Source organism: Equus przewalskii, chromosome X, assembly GCF_037783145.1.
Source record: "Equus przewalskii isolate Varuska chromosome X, EquPr2, whole genome shotgun sequence".
Lineage (NCBI taxonomy): Eukaryota > Metazoa > Chordata > Mammalia > Perissodactyla > Equidae > Equus > Equus przewalskii.
Genome location: NC_091863.1, coordinates 124,292,566 through 124,315,419, shown reverse-complemented (window position 1 = coordinate 124,315,419; position 22,854 = coordinate 124,292,566). Strand labels below are relative to the sequence as shown.

The 22,854-nt window shown below is 39.1% G+C and overlaps 1 protein-coding gene across 2 annotated transcripts in view; it reads right to left on the bottom strand.

Moving 5' to 3' along the window:
- Window positions 1–22,854, bottom strand: part of VBP1 (VHL binding protein 1) — a 67,575-nt gene that overhangs the window by 24,253 nt on the left and 20,468 nt on the right. The window contains exons 13-15 of one of the 2 annotated variants that reach the window (XM_070604654.1): window positions 21,731–21,857; window positions 14,737–14,793; window positions 9,083–9,190 (exon numbers count right to left, since the gene is read on the bottom strand). In XM_070604654.1, the coding sequence (XP_070460755.1) occupies window positions 9,083–9,190; window positions 14,737–14,793; window positions 21,731–21,857 (292 nt within the window). Of the gene's footprint in view, window positions 1–3,037; window positions 3,225–9,082; window positions 9,191–14,736; window positions 14,794–21,730; window positions 21,858–22,854 lie in introns of those variants that run through there. The other variant, XM_070604653.1, reaches the window with a different exon arrangement.

Genomic DNA, 22,854 nt, shown 5'->3' with positions numbered 1-22,854 from the left:
CATGCTAAATATGGTCATTAGGTTCCCAAGGCAAGCCACAAGTGCCTCCTCAAGTATCAAGTGGTTGAAATAAAGTAAACTTAAAAGGCAAACAGAACAATAGTTTGTAACAGGAATAATTAAGCAAGAGAAAAGCAGTAAAACTGAAAAGCATTTTTTAAATGTATACTATATGCTGATCCTTGAAGAAAAGCTAGTTAATTAGATAAGAACCAAAAACAAGATGAAAATACATGGAAACTTTAAGGAGATTCTATAACAGCCTTCTAGTACTTTAAAGAACTTTAGTTTTTCACTGCAAGTAAGTTAAATTCAATTATCTTACAGTTTCTGGGATCTCTACACCATTAATTTTATCCATGCTTACTAGCTACGAGGGAATATTTTAGCTGAAACAAGGCAAGGAGAAAAAGAGAAACACAACAACGGAGTCAACTATGAAGCCATCAAGCTAGAGACAGTAAAAGTAACTGAAAAGGTGAGGCTGAGGCAACGGCTGAGCTCTGTATGTAAACTGGAGATACTGTCTTCCTAGAAGGGCCACTGCAGGAAAGAGAAATAAGTCAAAGTTTCCAGCACATGGTACCTGTTATGAGGAGCTTAGGGTCTAACAAGGAGAATTAACTATAGCAGAATAGGATTTCGGTTAAGAGACAGAGGCTGCCTGGTTTGAATTCTGGCTTCATCACATAATAGACGTGTTGACCTTGGGTAAGTTATTTAACCTCTCTCTTTTCCTCAATTTCCTTATCTCTAAAATGAAAAAAAAGTACCTTTTCCCCACAGGGGATTAAATGAGTTAGCATGTGTAAAATGCTTAGAAGAGTACGTGACAGCTAGGAAGTGCTCAACAAACATAGCTATATCTATAACACAATGTGCTAAGCGAATAGATGAAAGTACCAAGAAAACCATCTTGGGGTAGTGGTCAGGAAAAACTACAGGGAGATCATATCTGAACTAGATATGAAATTCTAGAGATGAAGAGGTCAGTAAATGGACAAGGGGGAGAAAAGCAAATTACTGCACCAGTGGGAATGGGGAAAGGGGCAAGGGTGAGGTCTAACTTGTAACCAGTATGGTATACTGCCTCCTATCATCACAGAAACTAACATATATTAAGCGTCTACTTGCAATACTGAAAGCACATTCTCCATCTCCCATAGCAACTCTGTAAGTATTGTTATTCCTATTCCAATTAAAGAAACTGAGGCTCAAAGTGATAAAATAATATGCTCAAGACTAAGCAGCAACTGGGAAGTAGAGGCAGAATTCAAATCCTGGTCTATTTAGATGCCAATGTTCTTTCTACAATACCATGCAATTCCCATTAGTTTGGGAACATAAAAATAATTACGTAAAATTTGGATTGCTTACTACATCATATTGGCAAAAATTTTAAGGTCTAGAAAAAAATAACCCATAACATTTTAAGATAAAACTTTATAAAGCCCTCAAAGTTTATCCTCCTGAATTACTTTTGGAGTCATCTGTAGCTGAGCACCCTGAATGTAGTATTTAAGGCACTATGGAAATTCAATTCGACATCCAGTTAGGAGCTTATCCTATGTGTCAGGACTGTGCAAGGACCAGGAGAAATGATAATGAGCAAGATAACTACCTCACTTTCCTCCCAGTGGCAGAGCAGGATGTGTAAGTAGAGGCTCTGGAGCCCCACAGATTGCCCAAGTTCAAATCCTGGATAACTCACTCACACCCTGTGTGACACGGGACAAGTTACTAAAGGGCTCTGTGCCTCAGTTTCATCATCTACAAAACGGGAACGATAACAGTATCTACCTCCTAGAGTTTTGTTAAAGCATGAGCAAAGTCCCTGGCACTCAACAAAAATTATCTGTTGATACAATTAGTTCGCAGATGAACATAAAGAAACAAATGGCACAGCTTGGGGAGAAAACGCAAAATGACTAAAGAAAATAACTACAAAATTGAATCACCAAATGCAAATATGCAATATAGAGTGTATATAAAAGAATACACTCTAAATAAAATACATTCTAAGTAATCAATAAAACAAATGGGTCTTTTGAAGGATGTAAGACATGATTAACAAAAAGACAGAGATAAGGCAACAGAGGTACAAACCAAAAGGCCGAGAAAATTCCATTAAGAATTGATTCGGGAAAGACAGATGATACCGGCCTGGAAGGCCAGTGAGGTTTTCTGTCATTATTCAAATAGTTCTCAAATACTTTTTCTAGATTAGCCTAGAGCAAAGACAGGATTGAAAGCATCTCCTTGCTTCTCTTTGTTTGGACTTGGCTTGGTCTACCTGTTCTATGAAGCCTCCAAATTGCATTCCCTGCCTCCTGTCTCAACTCCACACGACTCATTTTCTACTAAGTTGTTAGAATGATGTACCTAAAACCACTTATTCTCCTGAATTAGACGAAACATTATATCACGGCTTTATTTAGACACCTTCTAACGACAGCCCGTTGCCTATTGGATAAAGCCTCAATTCCTTAGCAGAACACACAAGGACTTCACATTCTCACCCTATCCCACTTTCCCATCAGCCTCTTATTCCATTCCTCTAAGGCAACAAACCGCTGCTCTCCTTCAACAGACTGTCTTTTCCTATTTTCAAACCTTAGCAGGAGCCATTCTGCCTACTCATTGTATCCTAAGTCACCATTTATCTGTCGGTCTCTCCAGCACTTAGGCTGAGTCTCGAGTTTCTCACCGCTTCCCCTTTTCCAGGCAGCAGGGGACGAACCCCGGTGGCCGGGGCGGTCCCTCAGACCACCCCGCCCCCCACTCCGCTCCGACTCCCCAATCCTCCCGCCCGGCGCCCCCTTCTCTTCTCGAGCCTTCTCGGACCACGTTTCCCCCCCGGCAGTTCCCAGTACAGCTCAGTCCGTTGAGGCGCGGAGGGAGATAGAGGACGGAGCACTCCCTGCCAGGTCCTTTAGTTCAACTCATTTTCCCAACAGTCGAGGCCAGAGTAAGGGCCGTGAAGGAAGGGGTGGCCCGCGGCCTAGCATCAAGATGCCGAGGACCAGCGCGCCCTTACCACAAACACGGCTTCAGGAATCCCTAGGTGGAGCCGCCGTCCGTTCCCTGCTGCCACTTCACCTAAACCACAACTGTCCTTAGCCGCCGCCATCTTGGGGAAGCAAGCGCGCGACTAACTGCTTCTCCAACCGCCAGCCGCCGGGGGCCCGTGATTGGCTCGCTTGCACCTGCAAGCCCGCCCCTCCCTTGTGAGTCTGCGCGTTCATTGGCGCGCAGGAAGTACCCGGCCCCTTCTCCCTGACCAGAGTCCCCCAGCCTTTGGGTGCTGATTGGTTGCGTGCAGGTGAGTGACAAGGCTGGAAGAGCCGCGGGGGAGAAGCTGGCTCTGCGGAAAGGACAATACAGAGTCCTGCGAAAAAGCGTCTCGTGGATGTTGTGGGTGGGCAGGGCTGGAGACCCTGGGAATCCAGGACCGAGTCGGACCCCACTCTCACCATAGAACAGGGAGCACTCTTCAGAAGGGCCTTCGAAGTGACCCGATCTCCTTTCGAATACAAGCGAACCTGGGACCTAGACGCCACCATGGGGCTTTGGCCTCGGTGCCTCTCTGGTCCCAGCATCCCAGCGAGCTTCCTGGCCCCTGAAGGGGACTTGTTTTGTGTCTGCTTCTGGAGTCACTGGCCTGATTCTAATAAATATCACTCCCATTGTACCAACCTTTCCCGAAAGCCACCTTTGATTAGAATCTCGCCACTCCACTCAAACATTTTGAAAGCTTCAGTCTACATAACAAAATCCTAAGGACTCTTCTGAGGTTTCTATGCCCAAGGACTTCCCCAGCATTGCCCACAACTACAACTCTTTGAGGGCAAGTGTGTTATACAGACACAATTAATTATTCTTTGGCGTCTTTTCTGACATCTAACAACCGTGTTTGTTCCTACCTTTGCATGCACTGGAGTGATTCCCAATGAAGCAGTGCTTCATCCACACCCACAAAGCCTACCATGAGCCAGGCCCTTTATGAATGAAGGATAAACGTCAGTTCCCTTACCTAGTGGGGACACACATAATGATTAACATTTATTAAAAACCAACTGTGTGCCAGTCACTAAGTCATGTTATTTAGTCTCCACAGCCCAGTGTGAGAGGGACTGCTATCACTCTTAGTTTACAGACAAGTAAAGGGCCTTAAAAATGAACCATTTGTAAGATAATAGGATAAATATTATAATAGACACATCACGTAGGAAGGATACACAGGTGAAGACACTACCTAAGTCATATTTTAAAGTGATAACAATATATACCAATAAGGCTGTTGTAAAGATTAAATAAGATTATATACGTACAATGCCTAAAAAGTACCTGCTACACAATAGGGCAACTGAATGATTTTATTTTCATTATCTTGTTCCACCCAACATCCCAACATCCTTACTGTCTGGTCATTATGAGTACATACATAAAATGACCTTGTCATGGTAGAGTGCCAACAGAATCAGAAAGAGGTCAAAGAAAAGCCTCTCAAGGCCAAAGAAACGAAGCTATATGCAAAAAGACCCAGCACTAGGGAACCAAGAGCCCAAAGTCACCCCAGTACTGAGTCAAAGAAGAGGCCAGGCCTGGGAAGCCAGAACTCCATGCTTCAAGTTCCAGGAAGGCAGGCTGCAGCAGGCACTCTCCAGCTCCTAATAGTATAAGGCAATCTAGATTAGTGCTAATTAGTACAGACAGTCATAGAAATAGCAACAATCTAGTTGGAGCCTCTCATGTTACAGATGATAAAACTGAGGCCTAGAAAGAGAACAGAAGGTGCCTAAAATCCCACAGAATGTCTTGGGGTAAAATAGAAAGAACCCAAATAATTCAGTTCTAAGTCCGGTGTTCCTTATTGCATGGAAAAAAAAAAAAAAAAAAAACAGACTTGTGAAATAAAGTAAAATGTCCAGAAACAGACAAGTACACAGGGAAATTTAATAAATGATGAGGGTGGCATCTCAAATCACTGAGGCAAAGATATACTTTTTAATAAACAGTGTTGTGACAGCTGGGTAGCCATTTGGGAAAAGATAAAATTAGATTAATATCACAAACTATATACAAGAATAAATTCCAAATGGATTAGGAAAATAAATGTAAAATAAAAAAATAAATGTGTAAAAAAATAAATTCTTTTCCAGAAGAAAATATGGGATAATTCCCCCTTTAACTTTGGTATAAGGAAAGACATTCTATGACTTATCTAGGGACAATAAAAGAAAAGGCTGATACATTTGCCTGTTTATAAAAAACAACAACATAACACTTACAAAAATGACACCAGAGCAAATTCAAACTGTTAAGAAACTGGTAAAAAATATTAGCGAAACTGTATCAAAGAAATAGACTAAACGTCATCCTGAAAAATGGTCAAAAGACAATTAACAAGGGGCTGGCCCCGTGGCCGAGTGGTTAAGTTCGCGCGCTCCGCTGCAGGCGGCCCAGTGTTTCGTTAGTTCGAATCCTGGGCGCGGACATGGCACTGCTCATCAGACCACGCTGAGGCGGCGTCCCACATGCCACAACTAGAGGAACCCACAACGAAGAATACACAACTATGTACCGGGGGGCTTTGGGGAGAAAAAGGAAAAAATAAAATCTTTAAAAAAAAAAAAAAAAAGTCCTCATCACAAGAAAAAAAAAATTAAAAAAAAAAAGACAATTAACAAATAAAAAGATGTAAGAATTTCCTTTAAACATGTGAAAACATGTTCATCCTCACAAACACTAATACATTTCAAAATAAAACTACTCCGTGAGGAAAGCATTAGGAAGCAAGCAGGCCTACCAGAGAGCTGGGGGAGGGGGAGGAGGGAGCAGGAAAAGGATACTGGACAGATGGTGGAGCAGAGCAGGATGACGATGGAGCAAGGGCCAGACAAAAGGATTGAAGACCAGAGAAGGAAAGAAGAGTGACACAATTAAAAGAGGAGGTGAGGTCAGAGGACAATGAGCAGGGCACGAAATCTGGGACACGGAGCAGTACAGGAGGATAGAGGAAAGGGGGCGAGGTAGGAAAATTGGAAGAGGGGCACACTCTCCACTCTGAACACACTCAGGAACCTGCTCAGGGAGGTGAACATGGCTGGAGTAGGGAGGACACCGGGCCAGGCTGCAGAACTCTGGAGAGGGAGGGAGGTGAATTGGAGAGAGGGGCTGGACTAGAGGACTGGGGACAGGGGGAGACTGGAAGGTTATAGAGAGGAGCAAGGATGGGATACTGGAGAGAGGGGTCTGGCTGGAGGAGAAGGGAAAGCAGGAAGGGCTGCAGAACTGTTGATAGGCTGGGGAATAGAGGACTGGGGACGAGGGGTTGGAGGGCTGGGGAGATAGGTAATGTTGGAGGAGCGAAGAAGTTGGGTAGGATAGCAGGACTAGGAGGTAGTGGAGCTGAGGACTGGAGACAGTGGTGAGGCTTGAGGACTTAAAATAGGGGTGGTGGTAGAAGACAGTAGGGGCTGTTCATTATTTGGAAATGCTGATATTCTTAAGATGTCTATATGTCTGTTTTCTCCAAATTTAACTATAGATTCAATGTAGTCCCAATCAGTGTTCTCAGAGGGCTTTTTTTCATAAAAATTGATCAGCTGCTTGTAATATTTTTCATGGAATTCAAAGAGAACCTGAATACCTAAAATAATCTTGAAAAATATGAATAAACATAGGAGACAAATACTACCTGATTTTGAGAACTACAGAAAACTATGGTAATCAAGACAGTGTGTTATTGGATTAAGAATAGAGGTTTGGATCAATGGAACAAAACAAAGTAAAAAATAGCCCCTGAAATATGTTGTCAATTGATTTTTGAGAAATGTTCCATGGCAATTCAAGGGGAAAGGAACTTTTTCTCACAATGTTGCAGGAACAACTGGATAACTATATGGGAAAAGTAAATCTCTACCCCTACCTGTCACCAAACATAAAAATGTATTTAGATGGATCATAGATATAAACACAAAAGCTAAAACAATAGAGCTTCTAGAAGAGAACGAGGATATCTTCATGATGTTGGGATAATCAAATGTTTCTGAAGACACAAAAAGTACTAATCATAAAAGAAAAACTTGATAAATTGGACTTCAAAATTAGAAAACACCTGCTCATCAAATGATATCATTAAGAACATGAAAAGGCAAGCCACAGACTGGGAGAAAGTATTTGCATAATATATTTAACATAGAATTAATATTGAGAATACATAAAGAACTACAAATCAACAATCAAAAACAAAGGAAAACATTAAAATGGACAAAATAGTTGGATGCTTCACAAAGCAAAAGATATTGGAATGGCCAGTAAGTATGTAAAAAGTTGCTGAGTCATCAAGGAAATGGAAATTAAACCACAATGTTCTATTACTACAAACCCACTAGAATGGCCAAAATTTAAAGTATTAACAGCAGTTATTGTTGGCCAGAATTTGGAGCACCTGGAATTCTCATACATTGCTGGTGGGATAAAGTGGTACAGTCATTTTTGGAAAACTTTTGGCAGTTTTAATTTTAGACAAACACCTACTCTAAGATTCAACTCCTAGGTATTCACCCAAGATATATATCCACATTTGTCCACAAAAAGACTCATACAAGAATGTTTATAGAGCTTGTATGCGTACATCAATTTAAAATTTAGTTTTAAAATAATGAGTATGAAGGAATGTATTTTCAGATAAACAAAAACTGAGTTTATCACCAGCACAACTACACTAAATGAACTTCTAAAAGATGTACATCAGGAAGAGCGAAATGATTCCAACACAAGAAGGGACGGTAAACAAAGAATTCGTAAATACATAGCTAAATTTAAAATGAAACTGTTTCTGTAAACACTAACACTTTTAATTTGGTGGGTAACAAAATGGGACAGGGCTAAAATATTGGGCCACTATAGTAGGTAAGTTGGGAAGGAATGCCTTGTTGTTTAAAAGTGTTCTAAGGTCCTTGCGTTATTTAGGAGCAAAGATTAAGATGTTACCTGTAGTTTTTGATAATTTTGCAGGGTAAAATCTCAAGGATAACTATTAAAACCAGAGAAATAGAGTGCATCGCCTCCAAATCATTGAATTAAAGAATCTCAAGAGAGTATTGAATGCCCAAATGAATGTTTATTTTACTTGGAAGATGTGGATGATTCAGTTCAGGCTGTAGAGAGATCATCATGTTTTTCACCTCTGAATGTCTGCGTGAAAGAAAGACAGATATGTAAATCTTTCATCATTTCTACCTATTTTTCTTTGTAGTTATAAAATAAATTACAAATATTTTTACACAAAACTCTGGTCAATCTTCTCATTATCTAATACTGAAATTTGTCAGCCCTCTTAAAACAAACATTCAGGAACCAGGGGGCCCAATACATTGGCTGAAGACTTAAGGAAGTAACCCTGTAAAAACTTCTAGAAAACAATACTCTGAGGCAATGAACACCTGGATCATGACACTCTCCCACATGCTTCAGCTACACTCATCCACATTAACACTGCCTCTTCTACATCTATGCTCAAGCTGTTTTCTCTGCCTATAATGCCAAACTTCTATCATGTATACATCTACTAGTTGAAATCCTCTTTATCATTTGATACTCACTGCCCCAAAACCTTCCATCCCTGAACTGATCAATTCCTTCCTTTGACCTCCCATGGTACTTTGTGCTTTCCCATCTGTTTATATGTTTGTTTCCACTCGGCTGACTGGCTATTTTTAAATCTTAGCCTTCGACTTAGGTATCGTTTCTCTGAGTTGTCCCTGAAACCTCCAGACTGAGTGACCCACCTCTCCAGCACTGATCACAGTTGAGTTCGTTGAATGAATGAATAAAAGGATTGCTGAATAGGTATCAGAACCCAGTTGAGGTTTAACAACACACGTTTGTAGAGAACTAGGTCTGCACAGTTCCGTCTTTTTACAATGCTGAAAATGTTGGAATCAGTTTTTCTTCTATGAGAGACCAATAGTGCACAAAAGATATATATACTGTAAAACTTTATTCTAACGCTGGTCTTGCCTCCAGTGACTGCATATCTCTACCAAGGCCCTAAGCAACGACAGCTAAAACATACCTTAATTTTTGTGGCTGGAGTAGAAGGATTGTTGGTCCTTAAGCCAAGTTGGGTGTAAATCATGGGTTGAGGTGCCATTAGGGAAGGAGCTTCCATTGGAGTTGGAACCTATGAATTCGAATGGAAAAGAAAACAAAAAATGAAAACTTAATTAGTATTTAATTGCTGTCCTAATACAATAGCACCAATAGAACAAGTAGTCCCTCAAGAGTAAATATTACATTTAATGAATGTCAACTAAAAGGAATACTAAATGCCAGATACAAAAAAAGAGAGAAAAATAGATCTGTGAAGGAGATGCTAGTGATAAAAGTGTGAAGGGGAAAGGCCTAAAGAATAGCTCTTGAAAAGCAGGCACGGATTAACCGCCATTAAGGCCTACAAAGGACTCTTTATGAGATAAAGAACTACATCTCATGGCCAATTAGTCCTCATGGGAAAGAGAAGGCAAGTCTGTAGGTAGACATGGACCATATTAAATATATAATGGTACGTGTGTATCTTTGATGAAATACATTAGTAAAAGTATGTGACTTGATATGACCATTTAAAGGTTAAATGTGAAGGATGTGTAGGAATTTTCCTGGTGAAAGGAGTGAGGAAAGGGCAGGCACACCAGGTCAAGGGGGTGGTTGGAGCTAGACAGGCATTCAGGCCTGAGAATTCATACTCCATCAATTCTTGCTTTGACATCTCTCTGCTTGGTATTATCTTTCCAGTGAGCTGAGGAGCTCTGATTTTTTTCCAGCTTTATTGAGGTATAAGTGGCAAATAAAATTGCATATATTTAGGGGCCAGCCCCGTGGCCGAGTGGTTAAGTTCATGCGCTCTGCTTCCGTGGCCCGGGGTTTCGCCGGTTGGGATCCTGGGCGCGGACATGCCGCCACTCATCAAGTTATGCTGAGGCAGCATCCCACATGCCACAACTAGAAGGACGCACAACTAAAAATATATAACTGTGTACCGGGGGACTTTGGGGAGAAAAAGGAAAAATACAATCTTTAAAAAAAATTGTATATATTTAAAGTGTACAACATGATGACTTGACACATGTATACACATTTTAAAATATATTCAAAAGATGAAAGAAGGATATTTAATGAAGGACAAATATAAGCAGGTCGCACAGACCCATTAAGATAAGACTCTGACCATCTCCCTCCCTGTTTAAAACCCTTAAATGGATCCTCAATGACTGTAGATAGATAGTGTGTAAACTCCTTGGCATGACTTAACAAGCCTACTGCTTCTTTATCTTTATCTACTGCACTTTTCCCTCACAACTTGAGGCGATATGGGCTTACTCGAGGACAATTGGGTAAATTAGAAACCATTCAAGTGACTCATATGTAAAGGTCAATGATTAATGTGTTGACCTGCCGAGAGGTTTCTGGTGATATGCTGCAGGACTATGTCCCTGGTCTTCCAGGTTATCTTTATCCAAGTTATCAATGAAAATGTAGAGGACACGCTCACTGAACATGTAACATATATATTAGAAGGGTTAATGAACATAATAAATAGAATCAGAAACATTAATGTTTTTGACAGGCTGGAGATAGAGTCCCAGCTGAATAAGATGAAGTTTAACAGAGATAACTATTAGGTTTTGTGCTTGGATCTTAAAAAATACCTTCATGGGGGAGAAGTGAAAAAGACTAACATAATTTTAGTTGATAGTAAGGTTAAGTTTTCCTATCCTTCCTTCTGTCTTAACCCCATGCCAGCAATTTAGAAGCAGCTCCCAGCTATTTTCATTATACAAGGCTGCCACCTCTGCAGGACTAAATAAATGGCCTGAGGAATATACCAAGACTTCTTGCTTTACAAACTACTGCTGCTTAGAAATTGTCAAAAGTGCTCTTGCCCAAGGATGGAGACCTTGGTGAACTTCCATGATGCTATCAGATATTGCACCCTGGAATAGTTCCATGCAGCAACTAAATTGAGCAGCTTGTCCTTTTGGGGAACCTAGGTGTGTATGCCTCCTTTAATACACCTGGGTCCGTAGTTACTCATGTCTGAAGAGTGGGATCACCATTCTGTAGTCTAGCCAATGGTGGGGCCCACTTTGTATCTGGTTCCCGTCAGCTTGCTAGGAAATGGACTCTATTCTGTTTACGTTTTTTTTTAGAAAGAATCTGTGACATAACCTGGCTCTTTATGTGGCCTTCAGTTTTCACTCTGCAATCCATACATTTTGCTTCAAGCCCTGTTATACTAACAAAAGATGGATGCCCTTTGGTTACTGTTGTCTAACCTAGAATCTAATACACTCTTTTTGGGACTTGGACCCTGACTCCTCATCGTTTCCTGTGGAGTATCTCAGCTCTACCCCTGTTGCCTTATATTCCTATAAAGTCTACTTTCTCCAGGCTTGGGTCCCCACTTACTTCTAGCATACAGGCACACCTAGCATCACATAATACTCTAATCCTCTTTGGGGGATTAACTGGCAAATATAGTTTATCGTTATAGAGGTTGCACAGAGACGTTCAAAATGAAGACTGAAAAGAGGTGTGAGGCAGGAGGAAAACTAAGAGAGTATGGTGTTTCCAAATCTAAGAGGAGAGAGTGTTTCAAGAAACATTCCTCTTCCCTTACTGGCAATTCCTTTTCTACCTCCTTTACAAGTTCCTCCTCATCTCTCTGCCCCATTAATGACAGGTATTCCCAGGGTTCACTCCTTGGACCTGTGCTCCTGTCTATACTCACCCCTAGGTGATCTCATGTACTCTCTCATCAGACAGGGCTTTTGTGCTGACCATGCCCTCTCCCTGGAATGATCTTCCACATGGTCTTTTCCCTATTTTCTTTCAGTTTTCTGCTCAAGACTGAGTCACATTCTCAGTAAAGAGTTCACTGATCAGCTTATTTAAAAATGGGAACCTACCTCAAAACACTTAATTCTTCTTCCCTGCTTTAATTTTACCCATAGCACCTGTCACCTTACTTATTTTATTTATTGTTTGTGCTCCCCCCCACCATTAGAATGTATGTCCCACAAGAGCATGGAGTTTTGTGTGTGTGTCGGGGGGGGGGGGGGGTTATTGCTATATTCCCAGCTCCTAAAAGTACCTAGAACATACTAGATGCTTAATGAATATGTGGTGGCTGAGTAACAGGAGAGAAGGGTTGAGTAAGATAAGAACAGAGAAGTGACTATTAGATTCTGTCACATGAAGGTCATTGGAGACTTTCATGTCAGCAATTTAAGTAGAATAGTGGGGACAGAAGCGACATTAATAATAGGGTGCTATTTATATGGGGTAGTCGAGAAGGGACTCATTTGGTGAGATCCCTGAAGGAACTAAGGTAGTGAGCAAAACAGGTATCTAGGAAAAGAGTGCTGCAAGCACAGGGCACAGTAAGTGCAAAGGCCCTGAGCTGGAAGAGTGTCTGGTATGCTCAAAGAACAGCATGGCAGCCCTATGCCTAGAATGAACTAAGCAAGGCAAGAGTGCCAGGAGATGAAGGCAGAGAGGTAGTATGGAGAACCCTGGCTTTTATTCTGGGAGAAATGGGGATGGTTGCAGCAGAGTGACTTAATCTAACTTACACTGTAAGCCAATCACTCTGGCTGCAGTGTGGAGAAGACTGTAGGGCACAAGGGCGGAAGCAGGGAGACCAGGTAGGAGGCTACTACAGGGATCCAGATGAGAGTGACTTAGAAAAATTGAGGATGCATTCTGAAAATAAAGCCCATAGCATTTGCTCATGAATTGGATATGGAGGGAAAGAAAGAGAGACATCAAGGAGGACTCCAAGGTTTTTGGCCTGAGCAACTGGAAAGACAGAGTTGCCATCAGCTGCGATGGAGAAAGCCATGGGTAAAACAGGTTTGGGGAAATGAAGAGTTCAGTTTGGGACATGAGAAGTTTGAGATGCCTATTATATATTAAGTGAAGATGTCAATTAGACAGTTGGATATACAAATCTTGGTAACAGGGAAGAGCTTTAGGCTGGTGATACAAGTTTGGGAGTCAGTATATAAATGTACATTTAAAGCCATGACTTGGATGGAATCACCAACGGAGTGAGTGTTGACAGAGAAGGTGCTCAAAGATTGATTCTGCGGCACTCCAATATTTAGTGTTGGGAAAGAGAAGACCAAGAAGGAACAACCAGTTGAGAGCATGATGTCCTGGAGGTTAAGTGAAGAAAGCAATTCAAGGAGGATGGAGTGGTCAATTGTATCAAATGCCACTGATAAGACTCGATGTGGACTGAGGAGTGACCACTGAATATGGTAATATGGAGGTCACTTGTGACTGAGATAAGAACAACAGGGGCAGGCAGAATCTTTACTGAAAGAGGTTCAAGAGAGAAGGAGATGAAAAGAAGTAGTGACACAGCATATAGAGAACTCTTTTGAGGAATTTTTCAATAAAGGGATAAAATATACTATTAACTGGTAGTATATTCATATGTGGAATACCATTGAGCCATTATAATTAACATGTACCAATCTAGATAGATCTCAAAAACATAAGTACAGAATGATACCAATTATAATTAATTTTTAAAAATAATGTAGACTAGTACTACATATTTTTCCATGGTAAAATTATGGAAATGTTCTGGAAGGCCATACATAAAATTCATCATAGTCACTGTCTCCAGAGAAGTGGAGGGTGATTGGGACTAGTGGTGTGCCAAGGAGACTTTGGTTTTATTTGTAAAATTTCATTTAAACAAGATCTGAAAAAATTATGACAAAAAGTTAACATTTAGTAATTCAGGATAGTAAAGCATGGATGTTTGTTATCCTCTGTATTTTCCTGTATTTTTAACATTTTCCCAAATCGACACCAACAGCAAAAACATGAGTGAACTAGTGGTGAGGCTGTGTGCACTGAATGACTTCAGAGTTTCCATTACCTGAATTACCTTGCGTGAAATTTATGCAACGCACTGAAACTATAAAAAGGAGAACTTGCGATTGCAAACAATGTTTTACTAAGTAAAGAAAAATTTTAAATTATGAACATATTTCCAGATAGGCAGAACAGAAAATAACAGACTAACACGAGTTGGTAAATGTTAGATAATAAGCCTGAAATCAGAAAAATTCCCGATATTCTGCCTGTATTAACAATTTCTCCCATTAGAAGTTTTGAACAACAAGAACAAATTCAGACTTATTAAATTCCACTTATTTTTTTGGCTATAAATGGTTCAATGTATTTGTAATCCTAGAGTAGAAGTGATCCCAAACAGCAAAATGGCAAATAAAACAAAACAAAATGAAACAACAACAAAATCCTTGCAGAAAGGGAGGAAAACCGGCAGCAAACAGTAGTTCATAACTCTTGGAATAAACCAAGAATGTAAACTAAACTAAATTATATTTGAATCTCTGTCATGTGCATATTGATTATTCCTATCTTGGATTATCTATTAATTTTGGAACAGCTTTCTCTTAAATATTCCACGTCCACACATCCCTTCTCCTCATTTCTGGTGCTCCTTTCTGTGTTCCCTTTAGCCATCTCACAAAGCTTTTGCTGTATTATTTCTCAGAGGAAAGGATATGGATGGATTACATTCCATTTTAAACTATACATATATCATGTTTTTTTCTGTTAGTGCAAACCATGGGGAGTTTTAACTATATCTCCCACTCTTGATATCTTAAAAGGGTTTTTTCTTACCATTCTATACATAGGCACTTGCTGTGAAGTCACTGGGTAGGTCACTGGAGGTGGTACCTTGAAGAAAAGTGTCAGTCACTATATGGCACATTTTCTACTAGTATTTAATAAGAAATATTATAAGATACAGAAAAAATTCTGCTATATATTTAATATTGAGAACAAATATAGTGAACCACTTACAGCCAGGACAACGATCTTTCCTTGTACATGACTGATTTAGGAAATTTAAGGACTTCCAATTATTAGTATGTTGTTTTGGAAGCCATAAGGGAGTTCACTGTAGCTCAACTTCCCTGAGTACTAGGAATTTGCTTGAACAACATTCCACACCCAAGAGAAATACGAACTTAGGTAAGAAAGAGTTATGACTCTTCTTTTTATACTGCATAAATAAAGTGATAACATTAATAGGCAAAATGAAAGAGAGAAAAATTCAACCACAATCTCACTACCTCCAACAAATAAAATCTTCTTAATTTTTCAATGTTCACTCCCAGTCTTTGGTCATGACATCTTTCAGGTGTGTGAGATAAGGTGAAAAATGAAGATAGTTTGGCTTTCATCACAACAGATGAAAAGTAGAGTAATATATTTAATGCTCTCAGTGTAACGTCAAATTATGCCTGGCTCTCAACCCTGAATTAGTCTCCTCGCCTATACCACTCATAACTTTAATCCTTGTCTTAGTATCTTTGCCTATTACTAGGTGATACAACACGAGAGACAGTCATCTTTGGCCTTAGACATTTGACCTCAGAGTACTAGTGACTGGCCAGAAGAACTTGAACAAAGAGGCAGAAATAAATCTTTAACATCTTCCTGATCTTTCCCAAAGTATTTTTATACCCTGACTCCTAATTCTTCTATAAACAGTTTCTTCATTCTTTTTTTTTTTAAAGATTGGCACCTGAGTTAACATCTGTTGCCAATCTTCTCTTTTCTTTTCCTTCTTCTCCCTGATGCCCCCCAGTACATAGTTGTAGATTCTAGCTGTGAGTGCCTCTGGCTGTGCCATGTGGGATGCTGCCTCAGCATGGCCTGATGAGTGGCGCCATGTCCGCGCCCAGGATCCAAACCGGCGAAACCCTGGGCTGCAGAAGCGGAGCGCGCGAACGCAACCACTCGGCCACGGGGCTGGCCCCTCTTCATTCTTTATATATATCAGAGGTAACTAGAAGAGTCAAATTGATAGAGACAGAAAATAGAAAAGTGGTTACTGGGGCCTAGAGGGTGGGAGGAATGGGGACTTATTGTTTAATGGGTACAGAATTTCTGTTTGAGATGTTGAAAAAGTTCTGGAAATACATAGTGGTGACGCTTACACAACATTTCGAATGTATATAAGGCCACTGAATCGTACACTTAAAATGGTTAAGATGGTAAATTTTATGTTATATATATTTTACCACAATAAGGAAGCAAAAAAAGATAGCAATAAAAATACTGTACAAAAATAACATATTAAATCAGCAGGGAGTCTGACCAGGGTTAAAGTTTTCTGAAGTCCTTATTGTTGTTTCAGAGGAAATACTGATTAACTTTAAACTTTGGTAATTTAACTATGCATGTTGTAGTCTCTAGAGTAATATCAAAAAGATAGCAATAGAGTATATAACTTCTAAGGTAACAGGAGAAAAAAATGAAAGGATAAAAAACCATTTAATTATTTCAAAAAATGAGAGGGAGGAGAAAGAAAAATAAGGGGAAAAAACACCCTATAATAGGAACATCCAAATATATCCATAATCACATAAAACTATATTAACTAAACTCAAGTTAAAAGACAAGGATTGGGTTCTAGTTTCAGTTAAAATTGAGCAAGCACTGACAAATTTCCTCTCTCATTGAACACCTAACTATAAAACCTGGATAGGATGCATGGGCAGCTATCAGAAAACTCTGAAAAGTACACCAGGAAAGAACACCAGAATTCGAAGTACTACTGAACTGGCAGTGAATTTATCATTTTTCCCTTCCAGTATCCCCCATACTGGACTCAAAGCAGCATGAAACCTGGAAGAGATGAGAGAAAACTCCATTAAGTCCTCTAGTTCTGGCTTGAATAGCTATAAAGAGAATCCCTAAAGCTCAGAGAAAGCCAGAAAAATCCACCAGTGTTTTTTCTTTTTACCAATTCTCTCCCACTCCAGCTCCCAGGCAATCCTACAGCAGTGGCTATGGTGGCAGCAAAAGTGGCCTGCAAGGGAAAACTCCAAGAGCCAAATATCCAAGGGAGAGGGACTTTCTTCTCCATTAGGTGGAGCTGTGGCTCCATGAAGAAGGGACAAAAAAAAAATGTTGTTTTTAATTCTCTGTCCTACCACCACTTGGAATCCTGACTTATCTCAATCACAGAAGTGAGCGGGATTTTTGGCAGATGAAAGAGAATGGGAGTCCCAAGAAACTGAAAAATACTGAAGAGAGGGCACAAATGGATAAGCTCAGGAAAGCTATTTATGAACTCCTGGGCTCATCAACCTCCTCCTGCCACCTGTGCAGGGGTGGGTCTGGTCTTGGTGAGCATACTGAAGACTTTGATTACTAAGCCAAGGGAGAGCCCAACGCCCAGGTCCCAGGCTGACCACTGGGTGGCGCACATGCACGACTAGTCTGAATAGCGGCACAAAGGCTATTCCTCAAAGGTTTCCACAAAGGTGGAAACCAAGCTGACGCAGGGACCACAGCCCAGAGAAGAGGGCTGGACTCGTAGCTTAAACTTAACCAGGTTAAGTGCCTGCTAAAACACAAATTATCAATATTCTCCATAAAATTTAACAAGACTCAAAGTAATAGTCAAAATGTCCAGGACGCAATCCAAAATTACTTAGCACATGAAGAACCACGAAAATCTCAAGTTGCATGGAAAAAGACAATCAACAGACACCAATGACAAGATGGCACAGATGTTGGACTTTAAAAAGACTTTAAAGTGGCTATTATATAAATGCTTGAATGAGTAATCATGCACACTCTTGAAACAAAAGTTAAAATAGCATCAGCCAAGAAATAGAAGATATAGAGAAAAGCCAAATGGAAACTTCAGATCTGAAAAATACAATGACTAAAATAAAAATACCCAATGGAAGGCCTCAATATCAGACTGGAGATGACAGAAGAAAGATTCAGTGAATTTGAAGATAGACCAATAAAAGTCATTCATTCTAAAGAACAGGAGAAAAAAAAGATTTATAAGAACCAAATAGAACATCAGGGGCCAGTGGGACAACATCCAAAGGTCTAATATTTGTGTTATTAGAATTTGAGGAGGAGAAGAAAATGACTGCAGTGCTGAAAAAAATATTAGAAGTAATAATGGCAGAAAACTTCCCAAGTCTGGCAAAAAATATCAAAATGCAGACTGAAGAAACTATACGAAGCTGAACAGAATAAACCCCTTAAAATCCACGTCAAGACAAATCATAAAGTTCTGAAAATGAACGACAAATATCTTAAAAGCAGCCACAGAAAAATGATGCAATATCCATAGGAGAATAATGATTTGAATATCTGTGGATTTTTCATCAGAAACCATAGGGGCCAGAATGAAGTGGCCCATTTTTCAAATGCTGAAAGAAAAGAGCTGTCAATCCAGAATTCTATATCCAGTGAAAAGTGCTTTAGGCATAAAGGTGAAATAAAGCCATTTTCAAATGAAGGAAAAATGAGAGAATTCACAGCCAGAACTGCTAATGCCAGAACTGCCAGAATTGCTAATGGACATTCTTCAGGTAGAGGGGAAATGATACCAGAAAGAATGAAGGAAGAGCAATAGAAATGCTGAATATCTGGGTAAGTATAAAAGGCTATTCTTCCACTTTTGAGTTCTATAAAACATGTTTGATGGTTGATAGCAAAAAGTGTAAGATCACCTGATGGTTTTTTTCAAAGTAATGTATGTATAGACAACTATAACATAAAACGAGGAAGATAAGGGAACCTATATGGTGCTAATGTTTCTACATTCCAATTGAAATGGTAAAATATTCATTCTTAATGGACTATGAAAAGCATGTGTTTTATAATTGCATTGCTGGAGCAAACACTAAAAAACAAAGAACCCAAAGGAAGGCAGGAAACAGGAAACAGAGGAACAACAACAAACACACCAATAATGAAATTAAATGCAAATAGTCTAAACATACCAAATAAAATACAGATTGTCAGAATGGACTTAAAAAGTATGCACCGTACAGTGTATACAACTATATACTTTTAGACAAGAGACTTACTTAAAATACAATGATATAGGCAGCTTAAGAATAAAAGGATGGAGAAAGATATACTATGAAAACACTAATCAAAGGAATGCTGTTACATTAATATCACACAAAGTAGACTTTGGGGCAAAGAAAATTACCAGGGATAAAGAAGAATATTACATATTGATAAAAGGGTCAATTCATCAAGACGACATAATATTCCCAAATGTGTATCCACCAAACAACTGAGCTTCAAATTACCTGAAGCAAAAAGTGGCCAGACTGAAAGGAGAAATGGACAAATCCACAAGTACAGTTGGGGACTCAACACCTTTCTCTGAGTAACTGACAGAATAACTACACAGGAAGTCAGCAAAGATATAGAAGAACCGAGTAACACAATCAACCAACAAGATCTAATTGGCATTTATAGAACACTCCACCCTACAACAGCAGAATATGCTTGTTTTCAAGTGCTCATGGAATGTTCACCAAGATAGACCATATCCTGGGTCACAAATCAAAATTTAACAAATTTAGAAGAACTTAAAGCATACAAAATACTTTCCTTAACCATAAAGGAACTAAACTAGGAATCAATAATAGAAGGATAACAAGAAAATTTTCCAACACTTAGAAATTAACAATACAACTCTAAATAATCTGTGAGTCAAAGAGAAATTAAAAAAATATATCGAACTCAATGAAAGTAAAGATAAAACATAATAAAATGTATGGCTTATATCTAAAGCAGAGCTTAGTGGGAATTTTATAGCATTATAAACACTTACACTAGAAAAGAAGAAAAGTATCATATCAATCATCTAAAACTTCTACCTCAAGAAACTAGGAGAAGAGCAAAATAAGCCCAAATCAAGCAGAAGGAAGGAAATAAAGAGCAGAAATCAATACAATTAAAAACAGAAAACTGGGGCTGGGCTGAAGTGGAGCGCACGAACTTAGCTACTACTACTACTTCAGCCGCCCAGGAAGGGACCTAGCACTGCTCGTCAAGCCACGCTGTGGCAGCATCCCACATACAAAATAGACGAAGACTGGCACAGATGTTAGCTCAGGGACAATCTTCCTCACAAAACAAACAAAACAGAAAACCAATAAAGAAAATTTAGTGAAATGAAAAGTTGGTTCTTTGACATGATAAATAAAATTGATAACTCTTTGGCACGACTGACAAAGAAAAAAGGAAAGAAGGCACAAATCACCAATATCAAGACTGAAAGAGTGAAGATCACCACAAATGTTATGTTGTTTCTACATTTCATCCTTTTTACTTCAAACCCAAAGCTTCCTCGCTACACCCCTTCTAGGTTCTTAGTCATCTGTGTTCTCTATTAAGCATGCAATTCCTTCAAACTGCCCTATGTTATTCTCAACTCTACTGCAGCAACACAGCACACCTCTCCTCAGTACATTTTGAAATTACTTCTTCCTGCTTCTCAAATCCTATCAAAATTCTCATTTCTAAAATGCACCTCAGCTGCATGTTGGGAAAACAAAGTCACTATGTACTCAATAAATAATATGCAGCTTGTTATATGATTGGACCCACGAAGTTTTAAAGCTAAATCATGCAAAAAAATAGCATAGGCCCATATGCTTTAAGTCCTTGGGGCCAAATGTGTTTTGGAATTCAGAATGTTTTGTATTTTAGAAAGATAATTTAGAAATTACACATAGAACATATTAGTAACACCTGGGGGGGCTGAAATACCACTCCTTAATGAAACACATTAATATTTCTGCAGCAAAATGCGAATGCAAAATTCACATGTGAATATTTACACTTAGTGAAATAAACATTGACAAAAGCCTCGTTATAGTTCAGGTAAAGATTTGCAGCCAAAAGACTTTGTTGCAAACCTAACAAAAAAACTTGTTTTCCAGAGCCTTTTGAATTTTAGAATTGCAGATAATTTATTTTAGAATTGCAGATACTTTACTGGGGACCCATGATTTGACTTTCAATCTGTTAGCCAACTCCTATCAATTATATCTGCATATCCATCTCTCAAATCTCTTTCTTTCATTCTACTGCCACCATTCTAGCATTCTAGACCAGGCCACTCTAGATCGCTTGTCTGGACAACTTGAAAAGGCTTCCGTGTCTTATTTCCCTACTATCCATCTTCCACGTTCCTGCCAGGCTAATCTTTCAAACCTGTAAAAGTGAGCGTGTTATAGCTTTGGCTCCCCACTCCTTATAAGATAAAATCCAAACTCCTATACGAGTTCCTAGATCTGATCTCTGTTCAACACTCTAGCTTTATCTCTTGTTGCGCCATCATACATTATATGCTATAGCCATGTTAAACTACTTACAATTCCCTGAAAAACCCAGAGTTTCCTGCCTTTGTTCACACTGCTCCCTCTGCTTAGAATGCCCCATTTGCCAACCAGTGACTGTCAATTCACCTTATCTCCTTTTACCTCACGTTTAGCTCCTTTATAAAATTGACAGCACGCCCTCTAAAGTATTCCATCTCAGCACTTATAATATTCAATGCTACTATTTGATGACACATCTGTCTACTCTTACAGCTCCTGTATCTTTATCTTTCATCATAGTGCCTGATACCTAATAGGTGCTCAATAAATGTAGAGCAAAACAGTGGAATAGTTAGCTTAATATGTCTGTAACAAATGTGAGCACAATACATTAAAATTAAAAAGAAAACATTTCTTGCTTTACCTACTTCCTCAATACAAATTTCTATGTTATATTTATATATCCAAAAAGTTTTAAAAAGTAAGGTATTAATCATAAATGTTACCATGTGGGGAACAGGAGGAACAGAAATGGGATTCCAGATGGTTGATGTGCAGGTACAGGTATTCAACTGCCAGTTCAGTCCACCAGTAATTTCCATCCCTGAAGGTTGATGCCACTTCGTGTCAGATCTAAAATGGATTTATAAATCAGCTCCTTTTAGGGGGTTACAAACCTACTATTTAAACATCTAGTCAGGGTATAGCCTTTAAGACAATGTTTATACTTATCAACAGGTAAGAGATAATAGGAAGGAATCACAAAACAAAGCTGTATGAAATTAAGTTATTACAAAAGTAAATGTTTCAGCTTAGTTTTGATAGATAATGCCAAATTTAAATTCCCTACCAACAAATTTTGAGAGTTCATAGAAAAAATTCAATAGTAGCAGTTCCTCATAAATAAAGTGACTTGAAGGGATACATTTTATTCTAAACTATATTGTAATAGTTTATCTAAAGAAAAAAACTATCTCATGTTGGTGGGTCAAGAGGGCACTAGAGTAGGAGGAAGTAGTATTGAATTCTGAGCCTATACCAGTGGTTAAGATTATTATCCTTATCTTCTACATCTCTTTCAACTCCTCCACCACATCATGTAATACCCTATTCTGCATACATCAGTCACCACTTCCCCTTCCCCAAAGTAGCCACTCTTTTTCTCATGGTATTTAACTCCATAATCTCAAAGAGGATGTTTATACTGCTACGCCTTAATTTATAAATTTTAGACATCACTGATTTCCTTTGGAAGATTTAGCACTCTCACAACATACCCTACTTCTCCTCCCACCTCCTCTCATCTTTGAAATACACTTATATATATATATAGTTTTATACTATAGAGGTTAATAGTCCCGACTCTGAGTTCAAATCTCAGTTCAGCCATTTAATAACTGCATAAAGTTGGGTAAGTTATAGAATCTCTGTATCTCAATTTTCTCATATGTGAAATGTGGATTCATTGCATTCATTCAACAAATACCCATGAAATATCTACTAGGTGCAGGAACTATTCTTGGTGCTTGGAATATATAAAATAGACAAAAATATCTGCTTTCATGGAGTTTATGATCTAGTGTAAATAATAATCTCAAGTGGAAAGATTAAATAAGTCATTATGTGTAAA